Genomic DNA, 25,722 nt, shown 5'->3' on the forward strand with positions numbered 1-25,722 from the left:
TTAAATTTTCAACAACGTTTATTTCTAGAAAAGAGGTAAAAGAGATTTGACATTTACGGCGTCGAAAAGTGATGTCATAATACATAAGAGATAGAACTTTCTGCCTATTGCTTGTAGGATTTTTTTTAAATTGGAAAATTATGTAAAATTACAGTTTTATTTTTAGATTTATGATGTAGCATTCAAACTGAAAAAATATTACATAAACAACCAAAAGTGTCATGACGGTAAAATTTCGAATAATCGTATTATTCGAGAGTGCTTTATTTTTGTTTCGCAACTTTGTTCACTCAATCTGTATGTCGAGTAACTTTACTAAGCTTACGTATAAAAAGGGCTAAGAAATAGATTCTTCTCAATAAGAAGGTATGAATTTGTTCACTTTTGAAGTCTTTCGTTTGTTGTTCCACACAGGATGCCTATTCAAATTCACTGGGCTAGGTTTAGTTTCTCCAGCTATTCAGAATGCGAAGTTGAATGTTGGGAATGATTATCTGGCAATGTATTGAAATTATATATTAACTTGGATTTTCTTCGATTTTGTTTCTTACATAAGTAGTGATACCAAATAAGATCGTGCAGGGATAAAATCGAAATTCGTTGAATCTCATTACGTAATTAAAAAAAAACACTTTAAAAAAGAAAAAGCATACAAAAATAAACGAATACAAATAACTGGGCAAAATTCGGAACTTGGTAATTAACCTATGGTACAATAAAGCAATAAATAACTGTCACTGCTTAAAAACACTAGAAAAAAATACCGTTAGTTTAGTATCCTCTACTGGTAGCAGTCTCTCTACTTTCGCAATCGCATCAACGACCGGCGGCTTTGCTTGCTACACGCTACATTGTGTGCCGGTTCGTCCTCTTTGCTGGGCGAGTTCGGGGCCAAATCCTTGCACACCGAATTCGGATGGTACTCACACAAACACTTAATACAGAACATAAAGCCGCAGTTTTTGCCACTGCAGACGGCATAATCACACTGGATCGCCTCGGCGGATTTAGTCTTACCGTTTTTGGTCGTAAGTTTACGCTCCAGCAGGGACCCGGACCCGGATCCCGGCATATCGGTGGAGTTGCGCCGACGCGGACTTCGGGTCATCCCGGGTGTTTGCGCATCGACAGATTGGGACCGCGGCAGCAAGCTGGTCGCGAACAAATTCCTACGGATGCGATCCGGATTGGTGGGCGACTGGGGGCTGCTAATGGTGGTGGAAGTACAATCTAGGGCGGCAGCGGCGATCATACTGGATGCCGAAGAACCAAGCGATTCAGGTAACGTATAGGAGCGGTCCAGCTTGCCGTTGGCAACGGTTCGGACGGTGGACGAGTCCAACGATCCCGTGGAAATGGCCAACTTGATGGACGATTTGTTCAGTACAACCCGGCTGGGTTTCTCACAGCGAGGGCAAGGTTTCAGTCTTTCCGATTTTTTCAGATGAGAAGCAATCTGTTGTTGAGGGTGAGAAAAAAATGACAATGATTAGATGTTATTGGCAAATAATCAACATATGATACATATGATACAGAAGATAACTAACGGAATGACTCTATGTATTGATTTCATAGAGATGTACGACTTGGCGCACGATTTAGTGAAAAGAAAAGAGTTGACGCAAATAATCACCTACAACTAGCTGTAAAAGACCAGTGGGCGGGACAATGGTGCCTACCCAACAGTTGTAGGTGGGGTGTTTGGCTTAGCTACATGACTTGGTCCGGCAAGCCCATAAACATCAATTGGTAGACGTATTGCCTAGTGAAAAGACAACGCAGATGGGCGAAAGCCAGGGGATGCGTTGATAATAGCAGAATAGCAGCAGAAAAGAGTTGACGCAAATAATGGTAGAGCATAATTCTCTGACGAAACTGGTTAAATTGAATCGTGTAACTCTAAGTCGTGTAAGATCTAAGTCAAGTACGAATTGCGGATGAGATCTCAATGGCCTTCGTAATCTTAAACGGATTGAAGAAGAATGATATGCTTGTGATTATGGATTTGTTGTTCAGAAGTTCGCCATTAAGGTAGCCAAAAAACATGCTTGAGAAAAAAAAACAAAGAATTTGAAACACCTATCCGAATTATTTATTGATCACAATTTATTCATGTTTGTATAAAAATATCACATATCCAAATAATTTGAACACACTTTCTGAGATCACCCAAAGAAACAAAATCACCTTTAGCTATTCAAATCAAATCACTCGGCAGCAGTTGCGTTTCGCCCTCGGCCAGATAGATCAACAGCGCCTTGTACAGCAGCAATATCCCCAGCTGTTTCCGACGTTTCATGGGCCAAGACAGAGCCTTCCCATAGTAATCACCCCGCTTCAGATTGGTCAAATTTTGAACGCCCAAAGCATCGATAATGGCCGCCTCCCGGGTGAACGCTTCCGCCGGCATTATGTTGTGGAACACGTGCAAACAAATCACGCCTCGCTGTGCGCGCCAGATGTCAATGATCCTGTTCAACTTGGCGCTGTCGTTCATCTGTTTCCGGTTCAGGATCTTGGTGGCACGACAAACCCGCTCGATGCGTTCCTCGCTTTGGAAGATGATTTGCTCTTCTTCTACCTGCAGTTCCAGCAGCTCTCCGTTCGGAGGCGGTTTCAACGCACTGGAGGAACTGGACTTTTGCTGGTACAACTTCATTGCATCGTACAGGTGACAGTAGGGTCGACTGCTTTTGCCCTTGCCGACGTAGAAGATCGACTGCAGGAATCGTTTCCACAGGTCATGCTGCTGGAACAACGTCTGCTGGGCCGGTAAATTTTCCGATACCCTCGGATCGATCAGCAGGTAGATGAAGCTTTTCTTTAGGTGACCTTCTCGCCACGTTTTGTCGTTGGTTGTGATAAACTCGCTGGACATTTCGGTTTCGAGTGCTTGCTGTTGGGGTATTTTGCTGAAGACATCTTCACTCCGGATAGTCGCCAGAAGCTCAACGGAGAAATCTAGACGTGGTAGAAGGATTTTCGAAGAATGTTGACGGATTAGGATTTTGAGCATTGCTTCGATGTCAGAAGTCTGGACGAAAGCTACTATGATCACAAACAGCTTCAGAGAGTTGGACAATGTGGGAAAAGATACGTGAAACACGAATAAATAAACCATCTCCGAGTTTAGGAAATGCACAAGAAGAGCATGGTAATCCAGGTGCCATAAATTCAAGATCTAGTGATTACAAAACAAACAAAACTTTAAGCGTACATGGGTCCAACACATTGACAGCAAGAGCATAAGAAAAATACTACCGGTCGAATGTTAATAGCCAAAAGACAAAAGAATTTACACGGTGCTGAAACACAGGGAAACATGGATCGGAACGATATGCGATGATTTATGAAACTGTCAATGATACGGGGCACACAATTGCAACAAAAAAGGGCAATTGCAACCGAGAAGGAAATTTGATGAGAGACAAAACAATGCAATGATGAAAGTGGAAGAAGCACTTCAAATATTTGTTAAATGATAACAATAAATATGTGCGGCAGCGTCCTGTAATAAAGTTCGCTCTGAAAAAAAGGCTGATTGTCCGTGACTAAGACTGTCTGTGGTCACTAGACATGAACGTTGAACGAAGCACACCAAAAAGCTGTCGGAGTTATTGAGCATAAATGTCGGAAGAAAACAATATTCAGCCAAGAGTAGAGTTAGTCGGAGGGCAGGGCAGGAATGAACTGCATACATTTGAGAAAAACGCGAGAACCTCAAAAGCTCGGGGAAACTGAAGAGACGTTGCCCAAGACGAACAAGGATGGCAATGGAGTGAAGCTACGCTGTAGCCAACAATATATCAAGATAGATAATGAATTTATTCGTGTTTCATGTTCACTTTGTCCACAGTGGTACACTGGTACACTGCCCCTATTCGCATAACAGTCCCATGTTTGCTGGGTTTCCTATTCACATGGGACTGTTGTGCGAATGGGGGCAGTACAGGTATCAATCGATTATGTACTTACTTAATTTCCCCTTAATCTGAGCCAGGGCCCGCTCCGGATCCCGCTTGTATTTGACCAGCTTCTTCAGATACAACTTTTTCGTGTGCTTCGTAATGGGCCCTGGCGGTTCGCCAAAATTGGTCAATTCTGCACGAAGCACATCCGTATCGTAATCCAGCGGTGGCAACGTGAGCGCCGTCGATTGACTGGAGAAGGAAGCATTTCGATGACCGTTTAATGGTTGCTGCTTCGCAACGGACTCGGCGGCAATGAATTTTTTCTCGTAAAATACCAGACCGGCTTCATCGTCCGTGTGGACGTATTCTTTCGTAATTTGAACCAGTCGGTTCTGTGCCTCGAATAAAGGCTTAACTTCTGATTGCACTGATTCCTCTGGCGGTGGCGATGGACAAAGGGCTAGAGCAAACTCGTTTGTTCGTAGGCTGTCTTCTTGGTGGGCCGGTTGCTCAACAGCTGTTTGGAATGTGATGTTTGTTTGTTCCTGATCGAGGGCCAGTTCACTGTAGACCAACTGACCTGGGGGTTCGATTTGATCATTACAATCGTGTATGGTATATGTTTGCCTATCAATGTCATCTTCAATAGTGCTATCGGAGAATCCAGACAAAATTTTTTCGATATCCTCGATGTTTGTGCTTAACTTGTTGCGATCACGCAGGACGGCTATTTTATCCCTCCAGCATTCGATAAAAGATGTTCGACTTTTTCGCGTTGAACTCGACATATTTTGACTGAAATTTGCCAAGTTTTTCTCCGTCAGCTCAAATAAATTCTTACGAGCAACAACAATATCATCGTCATCACTTAGCTTTGTTCCATCAAGGGTGTCTTGCAAATGCAGCACAGCCCGATTGTAGTCATCCTTCGTCCTTTTAGGACTAGTTTTCCTCCGGTGGGTAATGTTGATATAATAAGGTGACGTTGCGTCGAAATTGTAATGTACTCGGTTTGGCGTCAATTTGGATTCATCCATCAATACGCTCTTCTTGGTTGGAGTGTCCAGTCTCAGGTAACCGCCAAAACATTTCACTAACCCTCCGCTGCTATTCCCATTTTGTTGTTCCTTCTGTATCAATTCCTTCCGCTTAGTCTCAAACTTTTTCTCGAAAACAAAATTTTGCATCACCTTCACCACCTCAAAATGTCCCTCCTCAATCGCATATTCCACTGCTATTTTGCCCTCTCCATCCTCCACATCCATATCGGCTCCCGCCTTGAGCAACATCTCGACCAACCGCGGTCGTCCCAAATTGGCCGCCACATGTAACGGTGTCATTCCTTCCTCGTCGGACCGCAAGTTCGGATCCGCTCCGTACCGTAGCATCAGGCTAGTCGCTTGCTCGGCAAACCGTTCGCTTTCCGCTCCCTGCACCAAATGTACCGGTGCCACATTCTTCTCCAGCACAATAGCATTGGGGTTGGCCTTGTGCTTCTCCAGCAGAACTCGCAACGACTCCAAATTTTGATCATCAAGGGCATCCAACAGACACAGCGCGAGGTAACTATCTGCTCTAGACATTATAATGCTACACTTTGAACTTAATCACACACTAGGTACTTTTTTGGCACTTTTATTTCCTAACAAACGACTTGTAAAAAAAACGAACATTGCCGGTAAGGGAATCGCGGACAATAGATAGGTATACAAATTGAATCAAAATAAATGAACCGGAGGACGCCCAAACAAACTGCACGTAGCCTTCACATCAGCACAGAACGGCAACGTGCGATCTCACGCACACCACCAAAGCCACAGTGACAGTTTGAAAAATTTCCCTCTCATTCTGCGTTCGGCTGGACTCAGGCTGTGACCATAGTGGGTAAGGTGAGATGCGATCGGATGCGATAAGTTATGAGATGAGAAGAGGGATGTTTGATAGGCCATAGTGCATGAGGTTTTCAATGAGGCTGCGCATGTTGTTTTCACATCCTTTTTCGCCTATTTCGTGCGCATCAACGACTCGCGTGGTTTGATCGATGAAGTCGTTTGTATGTTGAAGCGCTTCTTTGGATGTGGGTAGTGAAATGATCGTTTCATCTATAAGAGCGGAAAGATAAAATGCACCCGCTTTTTGTTTTGCGCGAGCCAATTTTTTTTGCTATAACTTAGTCAGTTTTGATCCTGTTGCAATAGCAAAAACCGGCCTGTTTAAATAATATCTGGTGTAACTGTACAAGATTGAGATTATTGAATTAATTATTTAAGAAAAGAATGTACAAAATGTAATAATATTTGCGTGAGCGATGTCTTTATGTGTACACATATTTTTTACTTTCCGGACTGGGCTATCTGAGTGTTGATTTCAATTTAAATCAATATGAGACTGTTATACTGATTTTCGGCATTCGAACATTTTGTAGACTACTTGATTGTGCTGGCCTCGGTAAAAAGTAACAAAAAAAAATCGGCAAGTATGTATTATTTAAGGGTATACGTTTTTTTTTATTACAAAATTTTCGGCCATATCAATGAATTGCAATGAAAGCAATGAATTGAAATTCTTCAATAAATATGTGTAAAAGTTTGAATAGGATCATGACATCTCACTATTAATTTACAAATTTCAACCGTTATTGAAACATAACTGCGCCAAACACCGTATGCAACCAAATTCATTTGAAATTCGGAGAAAATGGATGTTGAACGGAGGAGTAAACAAAGATGGTGCATCCAATTTAAAAAATGTAAGAATACGTTTTTTTTTTGTTTAATTTTTGCATGATGTTCAATGAAATCATACTATTATTTCTCCATGTTTGAATAGTATTCATTACATATTCATATTCTTACATATTCCTCGCACAAAAATAAGTACAGTGTACATTACTAAGAGTGATTAGTTAAATGATTCATCGTTGTCAGTATGAACATTTTTTTACAAACCGTAGCAACAAAAGTTGTTTTAGCCCGTAATGCGTGAAACCCATAACGTTATACATCAACCATAACCATACATACCTTGTTGAATGTTATGAGAATGATTTTAATCAGAATCCATTTAGCAATTAAGTTTAATGTCATAAAACCTTAAACTTTTTAAATTGCACATGAATAACATACACTGAACAAACGACCATATCAAACATTGATCACTTCATTTAAATCCCGCACAGAGAAAATAAAATGTTTTCTTATACACATATAATAACAAAATTATTCTGTAAAACAACTTAAACGATTTGATGGAATACTATTTTATATGCAATGAAATATGCTATTTTACATGGCGATCGATAAACAGTATGATAAATTTTTATTACGTCTGGTCCGTCAAAATGCAAGTCATGTGAACAAGCATTGAGTTATGTTTAAAAACAACAACATATTAATACATTTTATATTACCTACTAGCATTCCCAACACATCAAATCCGCATTGCTTTGCATACACAACGAGCGCAATCATAAAACTCATACCCGACAAGCGTTCTCTTGCGTTCTCTTGCGTTCACATGCGTCAAAGCAGCTCCATCGCATCTCCACACTCATCGCAACTCATCTACTATGTGCGGTTCATGCGTTTTGCATATAGTTTCCACAGAGTGTGCTTCGACGCTTATCCGATCTCTTATCTCTTTGCATCGCACCTCAGCCACTATGTGCTCAACGTCAGCTGGAGAAGCGGAATCGATGATAATGATGATGACGGTGATGATAGTACGGCGGTCATTAGTCCGAGCGATTTTCCGAGCACTCCCGAAATGCAATGTTGTTGTTTTGTCACTAGCGAAACAGTTACTGTTTTGTTTACTGTCAGCAGTGTTGCTGGTCTTCATTAAAAAATGATTAAAACCTCGATCTTTAAAAAGACATTGTTTCTGAGCGAACTTACATATTACCTGTTGCAAGAAAATAGAGAGCGAAAAAGGTGCAAAATCGCTAATAGACCTCCACTGGTATGTTTAATCGTTGTGGTGTCTTCTACAATAACTGCGCGAATTGGCCAAGGAATACTGCGCCGAAAACACCAAAATGATTTTTCTTACAGGCGGAGATGTATGGGCGCTTGCGCGTACAAATGTTCGTGCAACGAATAAGTTCCTCAAGAGCAAAAAATCTGTAAATCCAAAATTCATATAGGGTGATGAAGGGTATTATCGGCAGGTTTGTTCTCTTCGTGATTAGGGGTTTTTGTTGGTCAAATTGCTTGAAACTTGGTCGTATAGTTCAGCCGCAGACAAACAGACGTGTCACTCTACTCACTTCTCATCGTTACCCTTTTTAACGGTTAATTCAAATGTTTTGTAGTTCGCAAATCGGTCACGGCGCTCGCATCGTTTTTGCTCCTGTTTGACGTTTGCTCACTACTGCCACTTACTGAGTGATTTGCGTAACACAGCCTGGTTAGCATTGGGCGATTATGTTTTCGTGATGATGATTTTTATCGCAATTTGTTCCAAGTGATACGTCTGTTTGTCCGTGGTTCAGCTTTTAAGATCCAAAATGAAGATTGACATTCTCGTTTTTTTTTTCATTCGTGTTTTGTCAAATTCATTGTCAACTGAATGCCTCTCTTTTTTCATTCAATTCACTGTCATGAGTATTTTCTTGCACATCGTAAAATGTCCCATTTCTGTTAACGGACGCAAAATTCGACTTAATGAACAAATAAGATAGTTAGTATTCCATAGGGCCCCTATAGCCGAGGCGGTAAACGCACGGGTATTCAGCATGACGATGCTGAGGGTGACGGGTTCGATTCCCGGTCGGTCCAGGATCTTTTCGTAAAGGAAATTTCCTTGACTTCCTTGGGCATAGAGTATCTTCGTGCCTGCCACACGATATACACATGCAAAATGGTCATTGGCAGAGGAAGCTCTCAGTTAATAACTGTGGAAGTGCTCATAGAACACTAAGCTGAGAAGCAGGCTTTGAGGACGTTACGCCAAGAAGAAGAGGAGGAGGAGTATTCCAATTAATTACTATACTCAAGTTTTGTGATGATTGGAAGTAAACTCAGGAGTTACGGTTTAATTTTGTTTCTCAGTGAAAAATTTCAGTGACAGAGAAATGAATGAATGAATAAGTGAGAAAATTCATTCACCAAAATGAATTTTATTTTGATCCCTCAGTTTGGAATTTTCAAAATTGACGCTGATCTAGACGTTGATTGTACTAATTAAAAATGATTTTTTTAACTCTCCTTGAGGCCAATTTTGAGTTCAAAAGCCTTCAAAAAAACATATGACGAGGAGAACGAAACAGCCGAAAATACATAAGTTCTCCTATTAGCGGTTTGTGCTGAAGTTGATCGATAGATCACTACCAGAAATTAACCATTATCGTGGGGCACAAGAAGACATTTTACTCATATACACTTTTTGAGTTTCATTTTGGCACAACATCAACTATGCAAAAATTCAGCTCGATCGGAGAAACTATATTTTAACGCCAGCCATTCTAAATTTTCATACGATTTACTATGGGGAAATCACTTTTTCAAAGAGAAATCGCCACAGGTTGCCCCTTAATCCCTAAAAATAAATCGATGAATGATTTCTGTTAGAAATTTTACGAGGAACCAACCTCCTAAGACCGCAAAGCTATCTAAGCCATGTAGAAAAAGTTATTAACTGAAAACTGAATGGCATGTCAACGCTGTTTAACCTGTAAGGAATAACCAAGGGAATAACAATAAATAATAAAATCTTGTCATTTTATCAATCGGGTGAGGCTTATGTCGTTTTCGTTTTTGCGGTGGTGCTACACCGGTGCAGCACTTTTGCACCGAAAATGTTCGTTTATGATTTTCGTGCTACACCGGTGTAGCACTTTTTCTGCACCGCTGAAGATAGTGCAGCACTCAAAAATTCGAGAGTGTAGCAGGTGCGCACCGTGTCCACCAATCAGCGTTTGCAAAGCTGTCAATATTTTGGTCTTTATTTACGCACACCAACGCAACTGCACCGAAAATGTTCGTTTTTCCAGTGAAAGGTGTAGCACGAAGCGGTGTAGCACCATAGACTTAATACTAAGACATAAATGTCAGGAACAAATTCAGTTCGATTTCTGACGCCAGTTTTTCCCCCATGTTTCCCCCAGTAAAATCGCCCAATACTGGTTTTCTTAAAGCGACGCTTTCAATGTCAGTTGGCTCCGCCCGTTTTCATCAAAGCAAGACTGAGTTCGCCAATTTAGTGACCATGACAACGAGAAAGATTGCCCAATGACGCAGTGTCAACTGACAGATTGATTTTTATATACATATTTAGCAACACCATACCTTCAAGCGTTGATAACCGTGTAGGTTAAACAAGAGCTCAGTGATCTCGACGTTTATGGTTCGATTCCAGTCTGCGTAGTTGTACAATTGTTTTGCACGGATCATTTTGATAAGTTGGCTTCTCCTTATGGAATTCATAGACATGGTCCACTGCACGAATTTATGCTGGCCTGCTTACTCTCACACGAAATTTGACGTTTGAGCGGTGTTGGCACCGCTCAAACGTCAAATTTCGTGTGAGAGTAAGCAGGCCAGTAGAAATTCGTGCAGTGGACCATAGGTAGACAATAGTCCTGTTCAACGACGTAGGTTGAACTTGCTCGAAGTTGCTGCAAGTAGAATAACTAGCCACAGAAGTCCAATGTCGCGACTATTCTTGTGACTAACATCTAGTTTGCCACGCCCTTACAGCGTCAGTAGCGGTACTAGAAGTGTCAAATAAATTTTATTTACCAAAACAAAAGATCCTCTATCAGCTGGACAGTTAAAACAATCAATTATTACAATTAAAGTTATAAATTTAACTAAATACGAAAAGTGCCTACAGCGCCATTGGAGTTCTAGTGTATTTCTATTTTGCTGCATCCTACTCTTACCCATTTGTCAACAAACGGGAAAGAGCGGGATGGAGCAAGTTCGAGCAAGTTCAACCCACGTCGTTGAACAGGACTAATTTATGATATTTTTTTTTTATTTTGGATGTACTCCGATAATTTACTTCGGATTTTTCTGGTTAGAAAATGAAAGGCCATTCCCCCTGGAACAGGTGGTAGAAACTGTTTCGCTTTGATTCGCATTCTTCTATCAAATGTGAAGTGGTGTAGTGTATAAGATAGAAGATCGTGGCACTCAAGGTCCTGGTATCAAATCTGAACCTAGGGCAACTTTTTTTTTTAAATCAAAACATTGTCAATAATGAAATGAAGTAGAATTCCAATAATATTTATTGAAGAGGCTTTGGAAGTTGTTTTCTTTATGATATTCAATTGGCTTCTTTAGCGGTGTTGAGATAATTCCATATTCTTAATCTGCATGCCAAACTGAGCCGAAATCCAAATTTTCATGAATTTTGGTGCCCGGGAACCTATTTAAAAATCAGTTTGAAGTTTGTATGGAAGCGATGTGCCGAATGACCCCTCGTCGCCTTTTGTACTGGGCGGAGCTGTCAAGCAGTCGCTTAGCTGTTAAAAGGTGATTTCAAAAAATCTCTTTGAAATTTATTTTAGGTACAAAAATAAAGTTTAAAAATCTGAAACAAATCATAGTAGCTCAGAAAAAGGTGCTCTTTCGCATAAAATAAAAAAAATCAATACATTTTTCAAAATTTAAAAACCCAATTAATATCGAATTGATTGAACAGTAGTAGGAGTGACTGTTCGATAGCCGGAGAGCACCTTGCTGGTTCTTTCAGATATTGAACTCCGTCGGATTTGTCGCGGACGATTGATAGGCACTTTAATGAATTTTGAACATTTATTTGCACCTGCCTTCTATCATGGACGACTTAAAACTAACTCAATACAAAAATGGTTAACAATGCGAATGGACAGATTCAGTTTCTTAGTACAGTGAAGTATTTCTATATCGGACTAGCAAATTCAAATACGAGGCGTGATCATCCTCCCCCCTATGAAAAAAAACTAGTTTTTTTTTTCATCTAAATAAACTTCAACAAGATGTATAATCTTCATCAGAATCGGCCGATGATGAGATCAATCGTAACCGTGGCTCGCAATGGTTATTGCTTTTTCGCTGTCCAGTTGCAATATTCCAGTCTGTGGGAGTAATGTAGTGGCCTCTAGGTATACGTCCTGAAACCACCCAACCTAATACTGAGTTGACCAACGTCGGAAGACCATGGCCCAATGGAATCCGCCCACGGGGATTGAACAAATCAAAAAACACTTCCGCTCCTAGGACCATATCCACTCGTTGAGGCATCCAAAATCCAGGATCAGCCAACTGAATATCAGCTGGTATGTTCCAATGTCGAGTACTGATTGGTTCCGACGGCAGCTTCATTGTTATTTTCGGCATTACGAAGAAATCCAAAGGAGCATAATAATTGTTGATTCTTGATTTAACAACCGCATTCACCCTCTTCTTAACCGTCGTAGTTCCTCCTGCGATTCCCAAAATCTGCTGATGGACGGAGTCATGCTTCAGCTGAACACGTTGAAATAGATTCTCACTCATGAAACACGCTTGTGAGCATGAATCCAATAATGCACGAGCCTGATGACAGTTTCCCTTGTTGTCGACAATGTTGACCACTGCAGTTATCAATAGCACCTGACCTTTCCGTTGATCACAATTCTTCTCCGTAGTTGTAACGTTTGCTACTAATGCTACGTCATCATCTCGAGCACCGGTTGTGCTAGATTGAGGCAAAATATCAACAGAGTTGTTGTCCAGACACAGAAGAGTATGATGACGTGAACCACATCTACGACACGAAAACTTCGAAGGACAAGTTCTGCATGTGTGCCCCTTGCCCAAACAATTACGACACAGTCCATGCCTTCTGATCTCTTCCTCTTTCTCTGTAGGACGAAGCCCTGCAAACACAGAGCACCATCGTAGTAAGTGGTCACCACGGCACAAAAAACATTTCGGCTCCGACACACGAAGCGCAGACATGCTCACTAATCTGGATCCATCACATTTCCTGGTCGTAGTGTTCTGCTCCATACAAACCGATTCCAATATTTGTACACGACGTCGCAAGAATTCGAGCAGTTCTGTTACTGTGTCTGTATCTCTTTTGGACGATTCTTCTTCCCAAGTGCGGCGCGTACACGTATCCAATTTTGTTGTCAACAAGTGTATCATTAGTAGATGTTTGTAATCAGCATCCTCCACAATTTGATCCAGTGTTTTTATCGCCCTTTCGAAGTTGTCAGTTAAATCATGGAGTTCTCGGGCATTCTCGCGTTTTAGCTCGGGAAGCTCGAACAGTGCTTGCACTTGCTTACGTTTCAGCATTTTCTTGTTGGAATATCGCGCCGTGAGAAGATTCCAAGCTACAGTGTAGTTGGCTGGTGTAAGTGGTAGCGAACTTATCACATTCAATGCCTCTCCATCGAGTTGCGAACGTAGATAATGGTACTTTTCGATGGTGGGCAGCTCAGCTGAGCTATGGACGAGAGCAACATACAGATCACGGAATGCAAGCCATTCTTCTATGTCCCCAGAAAATCTAGGAAGTGTAATTCTGGGCAACTGAACCTTCGGAACCAACTGCTGAACTACGAGGGATTCATTCAAACGATGTGACCTTTCTAGACTCAGTGGATCCTGATCTAATTGGTTGACGAGGAACTCCTTAATCCTGTAGTATTTCTTCTCGTACGTGGTTTTCTCATTCAGGTAAGCTGCTACATTTTCTGGACTTTCATCGTTTATCTGTAAATCCATGAAAACGGCCATCAGTTCGTCGTGAAGCTTGTCCAGTTTTTCCAATCGAATCCTCAGTGCTGCAAACGGTGTCTGCTCGTCATATTCTGCCATAAACTCGAAGAGAATCTCAAACGATGCTAGCTCACTATCCTTTTGCACTTGAAGACCCTTTATTTTTCTTGCGACAGACATGATTCTGTTGAACTGTATCAGCTGACTTCAATCTTGGATATCCGCTACAAACGCATCCGGCTCGAAGGACCAATGTTCGATAGCCGGAGAGCACCTTGCTGGTTCTTTCAGATATTGAACTCCGTCGGATTTGTCGCGGACGATTGATAGGCACTTTAATGAATTTTGAACATTTATTTGCACCTGCCTTCTATCATGGACGACTTAAAACTAACTCAATACAAAAATGGTTAACAATGCGAATGGACAGATTCAGTTTCTTAGTACAGTGAAGTATTTCTATATCGGACTAGCAAATTCAAATACGAGGCGTGATCAGTGACTTCTCTCGACAAGGTCATTCCAGTCCCGTCCTGGGTCAGTGAATTAAGACGCCTGATGCCCGAATTCCTCCCAGTAACGCATTACGATTCCCATTGGTCGAGTACCGGCCCAAACCAACCAATCCTGAGCTAGCCCAGTGAGGAGATTCGGGCCACACAGTAGGGTAGGAGCAGCCGTGTAGGCCAACGGGAAGATAGAGTCTGCTGCAGCAGTGAGTACCGACCATTTGTCTCGCTTACAGGCCAAACAGAGATATCAAACCCATACTCACTCGCCACACTAAAAGTTCAATATATGCAATTAATATTTAGAAATGTGAACTGTCTTGGTTTTCAAATGTTGCCGGCCCTGAGACCCAGCTCGATGGGTCTGATGCTACTGAGCTTGTTCAGTAATTGGGAATCACTATGGCCTTGTAAATCTTTCGAGTTACAGTCGTCCAGTCCTTTTGGGACAACGAAAATTCCCTCTCGGACAATATGTGTTTCACGAGAGCTTCCGATGTTATGCCCACCAAATAGACTTGAAAAAAACCGGCGGCAGAAACTTTCCTAAAAAAAACAAAATAAGTTGAACGTTAGTTTTCTTCCCCGGAACCACGGCATAAATATCAATGTTGTACACCGTGCCCGGAACGTTATTTGTAAATAAACAATCGTTTTTACTTGTTGTCATGGTCACTAGATTGGCGGACTCAGTCTTGCTTCGATGAAAATGGGCGGAGCCAACTGACCTTGAAAGCGTGGCGTCAGAAACACCAGTATTGGGCGAATTTACTGGGGGAACGACTGGCGTCACAAAAAAATCGCCAGCTTCGTATTGATTGTTGGTAGCACCGTCGCAAAAACGAAAACGACATTAATAACTTTTTCCACGAACTTCGTATGTGTTTGCGGTCTTCGGCCTTCCTCGTGAAGTTTTTTACATAAATCTTTTATTGACATATTTTTAGGGATCAAGCGATTTTTCTTTGAAGAAGTAAATTTTCCCCATAGTAAATCGTATGAAAAACTAAGAGTGGCGGGCGCTAAAATATAGTTTTACCGATCGATCTGAAATTTTGCACAATTGATATGGGACCAAAATGGAACTTGAAAAGTATACAGGAACTTGAGTTTTTTTTTTATTTTTTTAATATTTTCCCATATAAACCGTGTCCTAGGCTATTAATAACCATTCAATCCAAAATTGAAGCTTTGACAATGGATATACCACTTTAAGTATTCTGCAAGCAGCTGGCTGGAAATAAAATATGTACTTCCACAGAATTTATATTTTGTTTTTCAATATTTCTTCCTTGAATTAAATGGCATCTTTTTCATAGATAGTTATTATTTCATAAAGTTTTTTTTTCCAGGAATATTACGTTTTGCAGGATGACACCAAAATTGTCGGTTAGATACGTCCCTCTTTTTTTTCAGAAATTCTAATCCCCTTATCTCCCAACTCTGTCGTTCCATCTCCCACGATCTGGCTTTATTATTGCTGTTTTATTTTGTGCTGTGATTGTTAAGAGTTTAATCTTGCCTAGTTTGGGTAGTGGCTACGGTTAGCATAGCTCAGATCAATCTTCAGCGCAAAAGAACAGCAACGATCAATCTTTGTAGACTTATACAAAATGGTACAGCCCAAGTGGCGTTAGTCCAAGAACCTTCCTTTCGTAAGGGGAATTTCTGTCTAGGAAACCTTGTGAACCCGGTGTTTGCTACTTTCAATAAAAATGAAATGGCAAACTCACGTGCCATGTCTCGAGCATGTGTGCTTGTCAACAACGCAATCGTTGCTACACTCATCTCTGAGCTAACTACTAGAGATGTATGTGCTATCACAATCGATGTATCTGTTGGAAACCTCAACAGGAAATACGTTTATTGTTCGGTTTATTTACCGCATGATGAACCATCACCTACGGATGCTTTCAAGCAAGTCATTGCATACTGCACTTCAAAAGCCTATCCGCTAATTGTTAGCAGCGATGCTAATGCTCACCATATAATCTGGGGCAGCTCAGACATCAATTTGAGAGGCTCCAGTTTGATGGAATACTTAAGTAGTACAGATCTTGGATTACTTAACATAGGCAACCGTCCAACCTTCATGGTATCTGCTAGAGAGGAAGTGTTAGATATAACGCTTTGCTCTAGCAGAATTAGTCACGAGCTGACCAATTGGCATGTGCCAAATGAAGAATCTTTATCTGACCATCGCTACATCTTGTTTGAGCATGTGAATGTTACTTCGCAAACTTTGCGTTTCAGGAACCCCCGGTCAACCAACTGGGATATCTTAACCGATTTGGTTGCAGCCAAATTTCATGGATACTCACCATCCATTGACACTCCAAGTGATTTCGATGATGCCGTTGATACTACAACGGCCTTTATCATGGAAGCTTTTGAAGAAGCTTGCCCTCTGCGGTCTGTGAAGACCACAAGAGGAACCCCTTGGTGGAACTCTGATCTGGCGAAGCTCAGGAAACAATGTAGAAAGAGTTGGAACACACGACGTTCGGCTGGATCGGAGGCTTTCAGGTCGGCTCGCAAGGCCTACCAGAAAGCTCTTCGGTCTACTGAATGATCCGGCTGGAAAAACCTTTGTACAAATGTTTCCAGTCTGAGTGAAGCCAGTCGATTGAACAAAATCCTTGCAAAATCTAAGGATTTTCAAGTGAACGAACTTCGTTTGCCAAATGGTGATTTCACTTCCTCTGATGAGGAAGTTTTGGAATGTTTATTCAGTACACACTTCCCCGGATGTGTGGATATTACATCTTCGGATAAACCTGATGTCTTCCTCGTAGCTATGATTCTTTAGCTTCGGCTCGGAGTATCATAACTTTAGAATCGATTGAATGGGCACTTAATAGCTTTGCGCCTTTCAGATCTCCTGGGGCAGATGGGATTTATCCTATTTTGCTTTGATGATTTCAAACATGTTTTGAAACAACTACTTGTTTGCAGTTTTGCTACAAGGTATATTCCCAAATCCTGGCGGAATATTTCTGTAAAGTTTATTCCGAAAGTAGGTCGTGCGTCGTATGAAGAAGCAAAGAGCTTCAGACCTATCAGTTTGACCTCTTTTCTTCTGAAATGCTTAGAGAACGCATTGTCGATCATCACATCCGTGATGTTCATCTGGCCAATGTGCCTCTTCATGTGAACCAACATGCTTACCAATCTGGAAAGTCCACTGTGACTTTTTCATACAAAGTTGTTTGCGATATCGAGAAGGCATTCGCTCAAAAGAAATCCTGCTTGGGTGTTTTCTTAGATATCGAGGGTGCCTTTGACAACGTGCCTTTCGATGCCATATTGGAAGCCGCACGGGGTCATGGTATATCTCCAATGATTTCCTATTGGATTCACCAAATGCTTAAAAACTGATATCTCTTCTCTTCCTCTTCCTGTTGCGTCAAGCGACGATTAGGAAATTGAGTGTTTGTGGATGCCCCCAAGGGGGAGTCCAGGGTGTCCATTCAAATTCAGTTTTCCGTTTCCCGGATTTTTCCCGGGTATGGACTAACTTCCCGAGTATGTACGAACACAAATTCTTGTTGTAGTAGGACGCTCCTCAGTGTATTTTTTATATACAGTTTTAATTTGGTCTATAACTTGATATGAATCTTATAGATTTCCTGATTTCATAAATGATTTAAAAAAAAACTTACTAACTCTACAATAACTGGTGTTAATTTCCCCTTCTTACACGAAATTTAGGATTAGAGTTAGTTGAAAAGGTCCTTTCTATAACAAGGAAATGGAATCTATATGAAAATATGATTGAAACTGATGTCACTGTATCTGATTTTTTCACGAAATTTTTGTTGAATATCATTAAAAATTCGGTAGATAAATATCGAAACATTTTTGGTAAACCTGGTCTTTAGAAACTAATGTATCAATTATTTGCTTCATTTTGTGAAAATCTCCATCTAACTTTTTGTTCTGCTTCCATCGTCATTTTAAACAATTTACTTGTTGAATCCAAAATCTTTTGATACCGATTTTCTCTGAATTTTGAAGTAAAACGTTTGAGTTCTTCTCTAATATTAAATAATATCTTGAGGACATTCAACATTTCTTCCTTTAGGAAGTACTCCATGTGTTCTGCCAAAAAAAATCATGAAAGTTGTACCTACAACATCTTTGAAAATGCTTCGTTTGGCTAATATTGCCGTAAACATATCAGGGATTCTATTGTATACTCTTCCGGGAATCCGAGTGATGCTTCCAGGAAGTAACATTTTGAAACATTTCTTCACACATTCCATAGAAGATTCTTCTGTGGATTCTACTACTATACTAAGGAAATCTGTAGGAAATTTCTTATGGGATCCCATCAGAGTCTTTCATGAGCAGTTTTTTTTTTGAAAGTTCGCTGTAATTTACTCTTCAGAATTTTATTTGAATTTTACCTAAACTACCCCAACACGCATAACTGTCCCATATGAATAGGAAACCCAGCAAAGATGGGACTGTTATGCGAGGCAGTAAAGCTCCTCCAAAATTCTGTACAGAAGCGGATAGGCACAATATCACTGTTTTACAATAATTTTCTTCTTGACTTCTGTCAAAGGGATCAAATTTAAGGGATCTGGCAGAAATATTTGAAGAGTTCCACTAAAAATGTCACCAGAATCCCTCCAGAAACTGACACTTTTTTTTTCAAACGTGAAAATCTCTTCGCCGTAAGTAACTTCTGCAGGTTTACTGAGTTCGCCAGAAACTCCGATTTTCCTAACAAGACTCAAAAAGTTCATCGTGAAATCTTGCAGAAATCTGAAAATTTCGCCTAAAATTATTCTTAATTCTTTTGCATGAATTTATCAAGATCCAACAGAAACTACTAATATTCCTAAGAGGCTGCCTTTCTAAAAAACATATTCAACCGGCAACTCTGTTAATGTTGCTATCATTCTATTCAAGACTTGCTTGACACTTATGAAGTACAGATAGATACCATAAAGATTTTTCTCGGTGGCTTCTACAATTTCCCGTGTTTTTCCCGTATTTTTCCCGGTGGTTTCGAATTCCCGGGTTTTTCCCGGTTTTCCCTTTATTTCCCGGATGGATGGACACCCTGGGCAGTCTTATCACCACTTTTGTGGAATCTCGTAGCAGATACGCTATTGAGCCAACTCAATAATAGCGGTTTTCCTACTTATAGTTTTGCCGGCGACAACCTAACATTGTTAGTTGGTATGTGCATCAGCACCCTTTTCGACCGCAAAACGCTCTTCAGGTAGTTGAGGGTTGGTGTCGCCAATATGGCCTTTCGGTAAATCCGAGTAAAACATCTATTGTTCTTTTCACGGAAAAGCGAAACCATAATGGTGTTCGACCTTTACGTCTCTTTGATTCTGAAATCAATGTGACTGAACAGGTAAAGTACGTTGGAGTCATTCCTGATTCCAAGCTTTCCTGGACACCTCATATTGAGTTCAGAATCAAGAAAGCATGTATGGCCTTCAGGCAATTCCGGGTAACCTTTGGTACAACTTGGGGTGTTAAGCCCAAGTATCTTCTTCTTCTTTTTCTTGGCGTAACGTCCTCACTGGGACAAAGCCTGCTTCTCAGCTTAGTGTTCTATGAGCACTTCCACAGTTATTAACTGAGAGCTTCCTCTGCCAATGACCATTTTGCATGTGTATATCGTGTGGCAGGCACGAAGATACTCTATGCCCAAGGAAGTCAAGGAAATTTCCTTTACGAAAAGATCCTGGACCGACCGGGAATCGAACCCGTCACCCTCAGCATGGCCTTGCTGAATACCCGTGCGTTTACCGCCTCGGCTATATGGGCCCTAAGCCCAAGTATATCAAATGGATTTACACAACTATTGTTCGTCCACTATTGGCTTATGAGTGTCTTGTGTGGTGGCAAAAGGGCGAAGTGAGAACGGTCCAATCAAAATTAGGCCATCTCCAAAGGATGTGCTTAATGGCGATGCCTGGAGCGTTTTCTTCAACTCCTACGGCAGCGCTCGAAGTTCTCTTTGACGTTGCCCCACTACACATTTATCTCAAACAAGCAGCACTTTCTTGCACTTACCGTCTATGGGTACTCGGTTTACTAGAGGAAACTCCTTTGAACCGCAGTTCAACTCACACCTCGTTGTCTCCACTTTTGGTGAATTGGGACAAAATTGTCCTTGCTCCAAGTGATCTTACAATTGCTTGTAATTTTCCATATAGGACATTTTCCACGAAATTCCCTTCCCCGGAAGAGTGGACACCTGGTTATCTGGAGAGAAGTATTTCAGACGGCATCGTATGTTACACTGATGGCTCCCTTCTCGAAGGTCGAGCAGGTGCTGGTGTTTATTCTCGTGAGCTAAGGCTGCATCACTCTTACTCACTTGGTAAAAACTGCACCGTTTTTCAGGCCGAAATCTTTGCTCTTATGTGCGGAGTGCAATCAGCACTTCAGCAGCAAGTAATGGGCAAGGTAATATACTTCTGTTCAGATAGCCAGGCTGCTATTAAAGCACTTGCTTCGGCCAACTCTAGGTCGAAGATAGTTATCGCTTGTCGAACTGCTGTTCACCTTGTATGGGTACCTTGGCCATTCTTCCATCGCTGGAAATGAATTGGCTGATGAGTTAGCTCGCACTGGAGCATCACATGACTTCATTGACCCTGAGCCAGCTATTCCGGTATCCAAGTGTTGCGTAAAGCTTCAGATTGACACCTGGGCTGTCACTCAACACAAACAATACTGGAAAAGTTTGGCGTCATGTCGCCAAACAAAATTGTATTGTACTGAGCTATCTCTAGGGGTGGCAAAGTATCTAGCAAATCTGTCAAAGCAGAATTGCAGCATGCTGGTCAAAGCATTGACTGGCCACTGCCGACGATTCACATGGCGAATATTCAGCAAGCTGATTCATTTGCCTGTGATAGCTGTGAATCCGATTATGGAACTTCGTATCATTTAATATGTAACGTTTTATGAAAATGTTTTTGCGCAATTGCGTTTCCGAGTACTCGGAAAACACTTATTAAGTGAAACTGACTTCAGAAACCTGAATCTTCAGGACGTTCTGTTGTTCTTGACCCGCTGTGGCAAAGAGCTATAGGCTTTCTGTACGCTTTATGCGTTATCACAGTGCCCTTCTCAGGGCGCTGTTTGAACTAGTGATGTACCGAATAGTACTATTCGGCCTTCGGCCGAATACCGAATAATTCGAATTTTATTATTCGGCGAAACGAATATTCGGCCGTATATTCGGCCGAATAATCGGTCAGATATTCGGCCGATTTTCTTGTTAAAAATCTCGTGAAGTTATTGTAAAGGGCATCTTTGTTTTCAAGAAAGTAGAATTTAAAATCCAGCATCTTCAGAAAAGTTTTAACATCACAGAAAAAGTAACTTTTTGCAAATAAAATGCTCCGAAAATCCACTTCACAATTCACTTAATTCTTGATTTAGTGTGTTGTTGCTATGTTTAGTCATTATTCGGCCTATTCGGTATATTCGGCCGAATAATACATTTAATATTCGGCTAAACGAATATCCGGCAAAATCTAAAATAAGCTGATATTCGGCCCGAATATTCGGCCGGCCGAATATTCGGTACATCACTAGTTTGAACCCATTGTGGTACGCTTATGCGTTATTACAGTGTCCTTTTCAGGACGCTATGTGAACCCATTGTGGTACGCTTTTGCGTGTATGACGATCCTATTCCCTTACCTGTCCTTTCCCCTGTCCTATCCTTTTTCCTTCCCTTCTCCGTCAGGTAAATGATGAATAGGCTTGTGTTCATGGCGATGGCACAAATTTCCCAAATGGAGGAGAACGTGCCTCTGGAGCCGACCTACTGATATCTCATACCCACCTCTGTCGCACTATGTTTCAATACCTAATTTACGAAGTGCCATACTTTTCTAGAACACCCTCCCCAAAATGTTGGGACGTCAATTTCACAGGAGTAAAATGATGCTAAATTTGATTTTCATTTTGCAGCATTTGACAGGACAACACGAGCGCAAGTAACTGATAATCAAGTAAGGATAACGGTCGTAATAGTGCGTCCGGACTACATGAACAACTACATTGGAAGCAAAATGATGTGTGGGGAAAGGAATAGGAGTGGATTTGACCCAATTATCCATATATGACTACAAAGTTCATTGAAACGTGTGGCAAAAAAAATGAGTTATATAGCAGTAAAACTAATAAATAAGCAGAACATTGGCGTCTCGTAACCTCACTTTTTATCTGTTCAACGATCCTAACGATTCAGGATCAGAATCAAATGGCACATGGACGAAAACGGCTAATCTCGTCATTTTCTACAAACTACAAGCCAAATTGTTGAGAAAATCCAAGTATTTACATTAGTTAGTACTCAATCATGAGAACATTTTCGACAATTCATTGGGCACTGATTTGGACGAAGTGCGATCTATTATTAGGAAGTTCCTGGGTAAAGTCTCTCAAAAACAAAAAAAAAAAAAAATTAGGAAGTTCAAGAATATGAAAGCTCCGACTCCGAGTGATGACGGAATTTTCTATATTCACATCAAAAAACTTCCAGAAAGTTGCTTATCATTTTTGAAAACTTTATGGGCTCATCGATGTGATAAACTAGTAAAATGCATACTACAGAGGCAATAATGAACACCACCTACCTTCTGATTCTCCCGGAACTTCCTCTTGGATGGACTGACGGGCGGAGACTTCTGCACCGATCCTGATCGTCTCAGCTCAGCCGCTGCCGCCGTCGAATGATTTCCGTCGATCGAGTTGCACAAACTAAAAGGCTGCCGCGAAACCACAACCGACGTCCCACTTATCTCCTTCCCCAAATCGCCAAAGCTGCTGCTGCTGCTGATCAGACTTGCGCCGGTTTTCCCCAGAAGGCTGAACTCGCGCGAAGAAGACACGGTGCGATCCAGATTTTCCTTGCATTCCGCTTCCCGGGCCAGGTGGGCCCGAAGACGCTTGAAGGATGGCTGATGGTGTTTGATGATGGCACGCCACCCGCGGGAAACGGCCACCACCTCGACCAGATCACTGTCGGTCAGGTAGTCTAGTACGATGCCGAGGGCGTCCTTGTCGTGCTCGTTCAGACGCTTGAGGATGTTGAGGCATTCGACGTTCTCGTAGGAACGGCGGTGGGATCCAGGGATGAACGGTTGGGCGCGATGAATCGGGGATGGGGGTTTACTGCGTGGTTTCTCTTTTTTGGTGGAGGAGAGGCGCTTGAGCCGGGTGCGGGATTTGTTGGCGGACGTTGGCGTTTTGGGGATGTTTAGAGAGACAAATGAGGGAGATTCGGTTCCGAGGATTGAGGGGATGGATTTGTTGAGTTCGGTGCAGACAGGAGCATGCCGAATGACGCCGGAGTCATCCAGCGAAAGGGTTTGCTTGCTGGGAGTCTGCGGATAGGAACACTCTTCGAAGGAAGGTATTTGTGAGATTTGCTGTTCCAGATCTAGTGTTTTGAGAGCCGCCTCTGAATTTGTTGGAAGTAGAATGGGAGCGTCTAGTAGAACGTTCATATTGGCCTGCTTCGTCGGAGTGGCGAGTATTTCGGGAAGCAACTCAAAAGAGGCATCCAGTGAGATTTCGTTTGATTTTCGAGGCGTCGATTGTTTGGAAAAATCTTGCTCTATCGATATCTGCCGGAAGGCGTCCTGCCTTTGGAAAGGAGCTCTGCCATTGGGAAGGACAGATTTTTCCTGTAGGGCGTCTCGCTTCTTATAGCTATGCATTTTGCTGGGACTGAAGCTCTGAAACTTCCGTAAGGCGCGAGATTTGCGCAAGCCTCCCATAGCTTTTTCCTGCTGAACCGCATCCCAATCGATATTCTCCCGTGCTTCAACATGAAAGTTGGATCTGAGACTGGCCGTCTTCGGAGTACTCGAACGAATCAAGTCAATCACGGAGTTCCGGCGACGCTTGGCATGATAAATAGGCGAAATATCCTCCTGATCCAGTTTCTTACAAGCTCCCTCCAAAGAATCATTCAATTCCCCCGATGCAGCCAATTCTCGTGCATCTCCATCGGAGTAAAGTTTCTCCCGGAATTCCCCTAGCTTCCGTTTGGCTGATGCCTTATTTTTGCGGGGTGTTTGGCTGCCTAGCTCGAGCTTCCGCTCCGAGCGAACAGGCGTTCCGGCAGATCCAAAGCCGGCCTTCTTCGGTGTGCATTGTTCGAACAAATTCTCAAACGTTGGCTTCCGGACAAGAGCGCGATGTTGCACAGCAACTGGTTTTCCTGTACTATTCGGTGTGGTGAGATGGAAATTTGAAATTCTCTCAATACTAGCTGCAGTGGTAGGAGTTAAGACGTTATTTCCACCGAACTGAAAAATATCTTCCGAGGAACGTGCCTCTTCGAAACTACTGTCCGCTTCATTGTCCTCCTCGATGGTGGCCAGCACCGATCGAGCGACCGAACAGGATGCATTGATCGAAGAATGGTACGAAGTGTATCCGCTGTCGGCTAATTGGCCGTCATTCGCTCCGCCACTGACATTGAGCGGTTTGTTATTGTTGTTGCTTCCAACACCACCACCGTTGTAGTTGTGACGGCCGGGAAAGTGCAGCTGTTGCGACTCTTCCATTTTGTTTCCCCTTCCTTTCCCTTCTCGATGACTGCTAACATGCAAAATCCTGCATGAGAAAGAAAACTGGTTTGAGTCCTTCCTCGACGACGGGTTCCCCTAGGTAAAACTTACCAATTCCTTCAACATGCATACAAGATAGCAAAAACACTCTTCTTCTGTCCTTGATTTTCTTTCCTTTACACGAAACTTCCGCCTGACAACTGATGCAACAATTAAAACAATCAACACTCTTATCGATCTTCTTCTTGCTCTTCACGCAACACAAGGACTCGCACGGAAAAAAAAATACACGCACTCCCCTACATCATCCCATGCGAGTGGCGGAATCGCAAAATTTCACGGACAACACTGTCTTCTACAATTCGGACGGCGGAAAAACCGCTATCTTCCAGCTAGCGTTCCATCGGGAAATCAATTTCGCTTGCTTCAGCTAATTTCAAAAACCGCGCATCAAATCGTTTTTTATACCGATAAACAACACAACACACTAAAAGTCGCGATGATTAGAAGCGTTCTTCTTGCACCAATCGAACCGGAGATTATTTTGCCACTAGCTTCCAATTTTTTCTACGTCGTTGGATGGAGATGGCTGATGGCCGACCGACGAGACGAGCGAGCGAGCGCGAACGAAACTCATTCGACTGTGTCCACTTTTGTTGTTGGGCTACCGACACCGACCGAGAATGATGATGGTTGGTTGGCTGAAGCTGACTGACGACGGACGACTGGCTTTCTTTCTTTTTGCGATCTTCAAACGAACAACCCGAAAAACGCGTACGACGGTCGAGGACTGGCGCTGATGATGATAATCATCATCCGAAATCGAAGCTGTTACCTATTTCACCAACACACTCGCAAAAAGAGTGTTTTGTTTACCGCAATCCACAGCAGAAAATAGTGGGATTTTTTTATCGCAGGGATGCCAGATTACTCCCATACTTGCTCCCATATTATTTTTCTATTTTTTCATAAAATAATTCAGTGTACTTTATTCTTATGGCTATAGGCTTAGTTATTAATCTAATTATCT

The 25,722-nt window shown here is 41.9% G+C and overlaps 1 protein-coding gene and 1 long non-coding RNA gene across 3 annotated transcripts; one reads left to right on the forward strand and one right to left on the reverse strand.

Moving 5' to 3' along the window:
• LOC109433101 (uncharacterized) lies at positions 1-25,642 on the reverse strand. 2 transcript variants are annotated; one of them, XM_062842507.1, is made up of 4 exons: positions 7,584-10,347; positions 3,976-5,774; positions 2,188-2,961; positions 1,327-1,456 (listed from the first exon to the last, which is right to left on the reverse strand). In XM_062842507.1, exons 2-3 carry the CDS (start codon positions 5,492-5,494, stop codon positions 2,198-2,200), a joined length of 2,283 nt encoding a protein of 760 aa, XP_062698491.1. In that variant the 5' UTR covers positions 5,495-5,774; positions 7,584-10,347; the 3' UTR covers positions 1,327-1,456; positions 2,188-2,197. The 2 variants fall into 2 exon arrangements, with proteins under 2 accessions (XP_062698490.1, XP_062698491.1); XM_062842506.1 differs by lacking the exons at positions 2,188-2,961; positions 3,976-5,774; positions 7,584-10,347 and adding exons at positions 22,749-24,738; positions 24,804-25,642 and having other exon boundaries at positions 1-1,456.
• LOC134284152 (uncharacterized) lies at positions 10,469-22,322 on the forward strand. Its single transcript, XR_009995650.1, has 2 exons — positions 10,469-13,567; positions 22,081-22,322. It is a non-coding gene; the product is annotated as an uncharacterized LOC134284152 (long non-coding RNA).
• Positions 25,643-25,722: the final 80 nt, after the last annotated feature.

This window comes from Aedes albopictus, chromosome 3 (genome assembly GCF_035046485.1).
Source record: "Aedes albopictus strain Foshan chromosome 3, AalbF5, whole genome shotgun sequence".
Taxonomy (NCBI): Eukaryota; Metazoa; Arthropoda; class Insecta; order Diptera; family Culicidae; genus Aedes; species Aedes albopictus.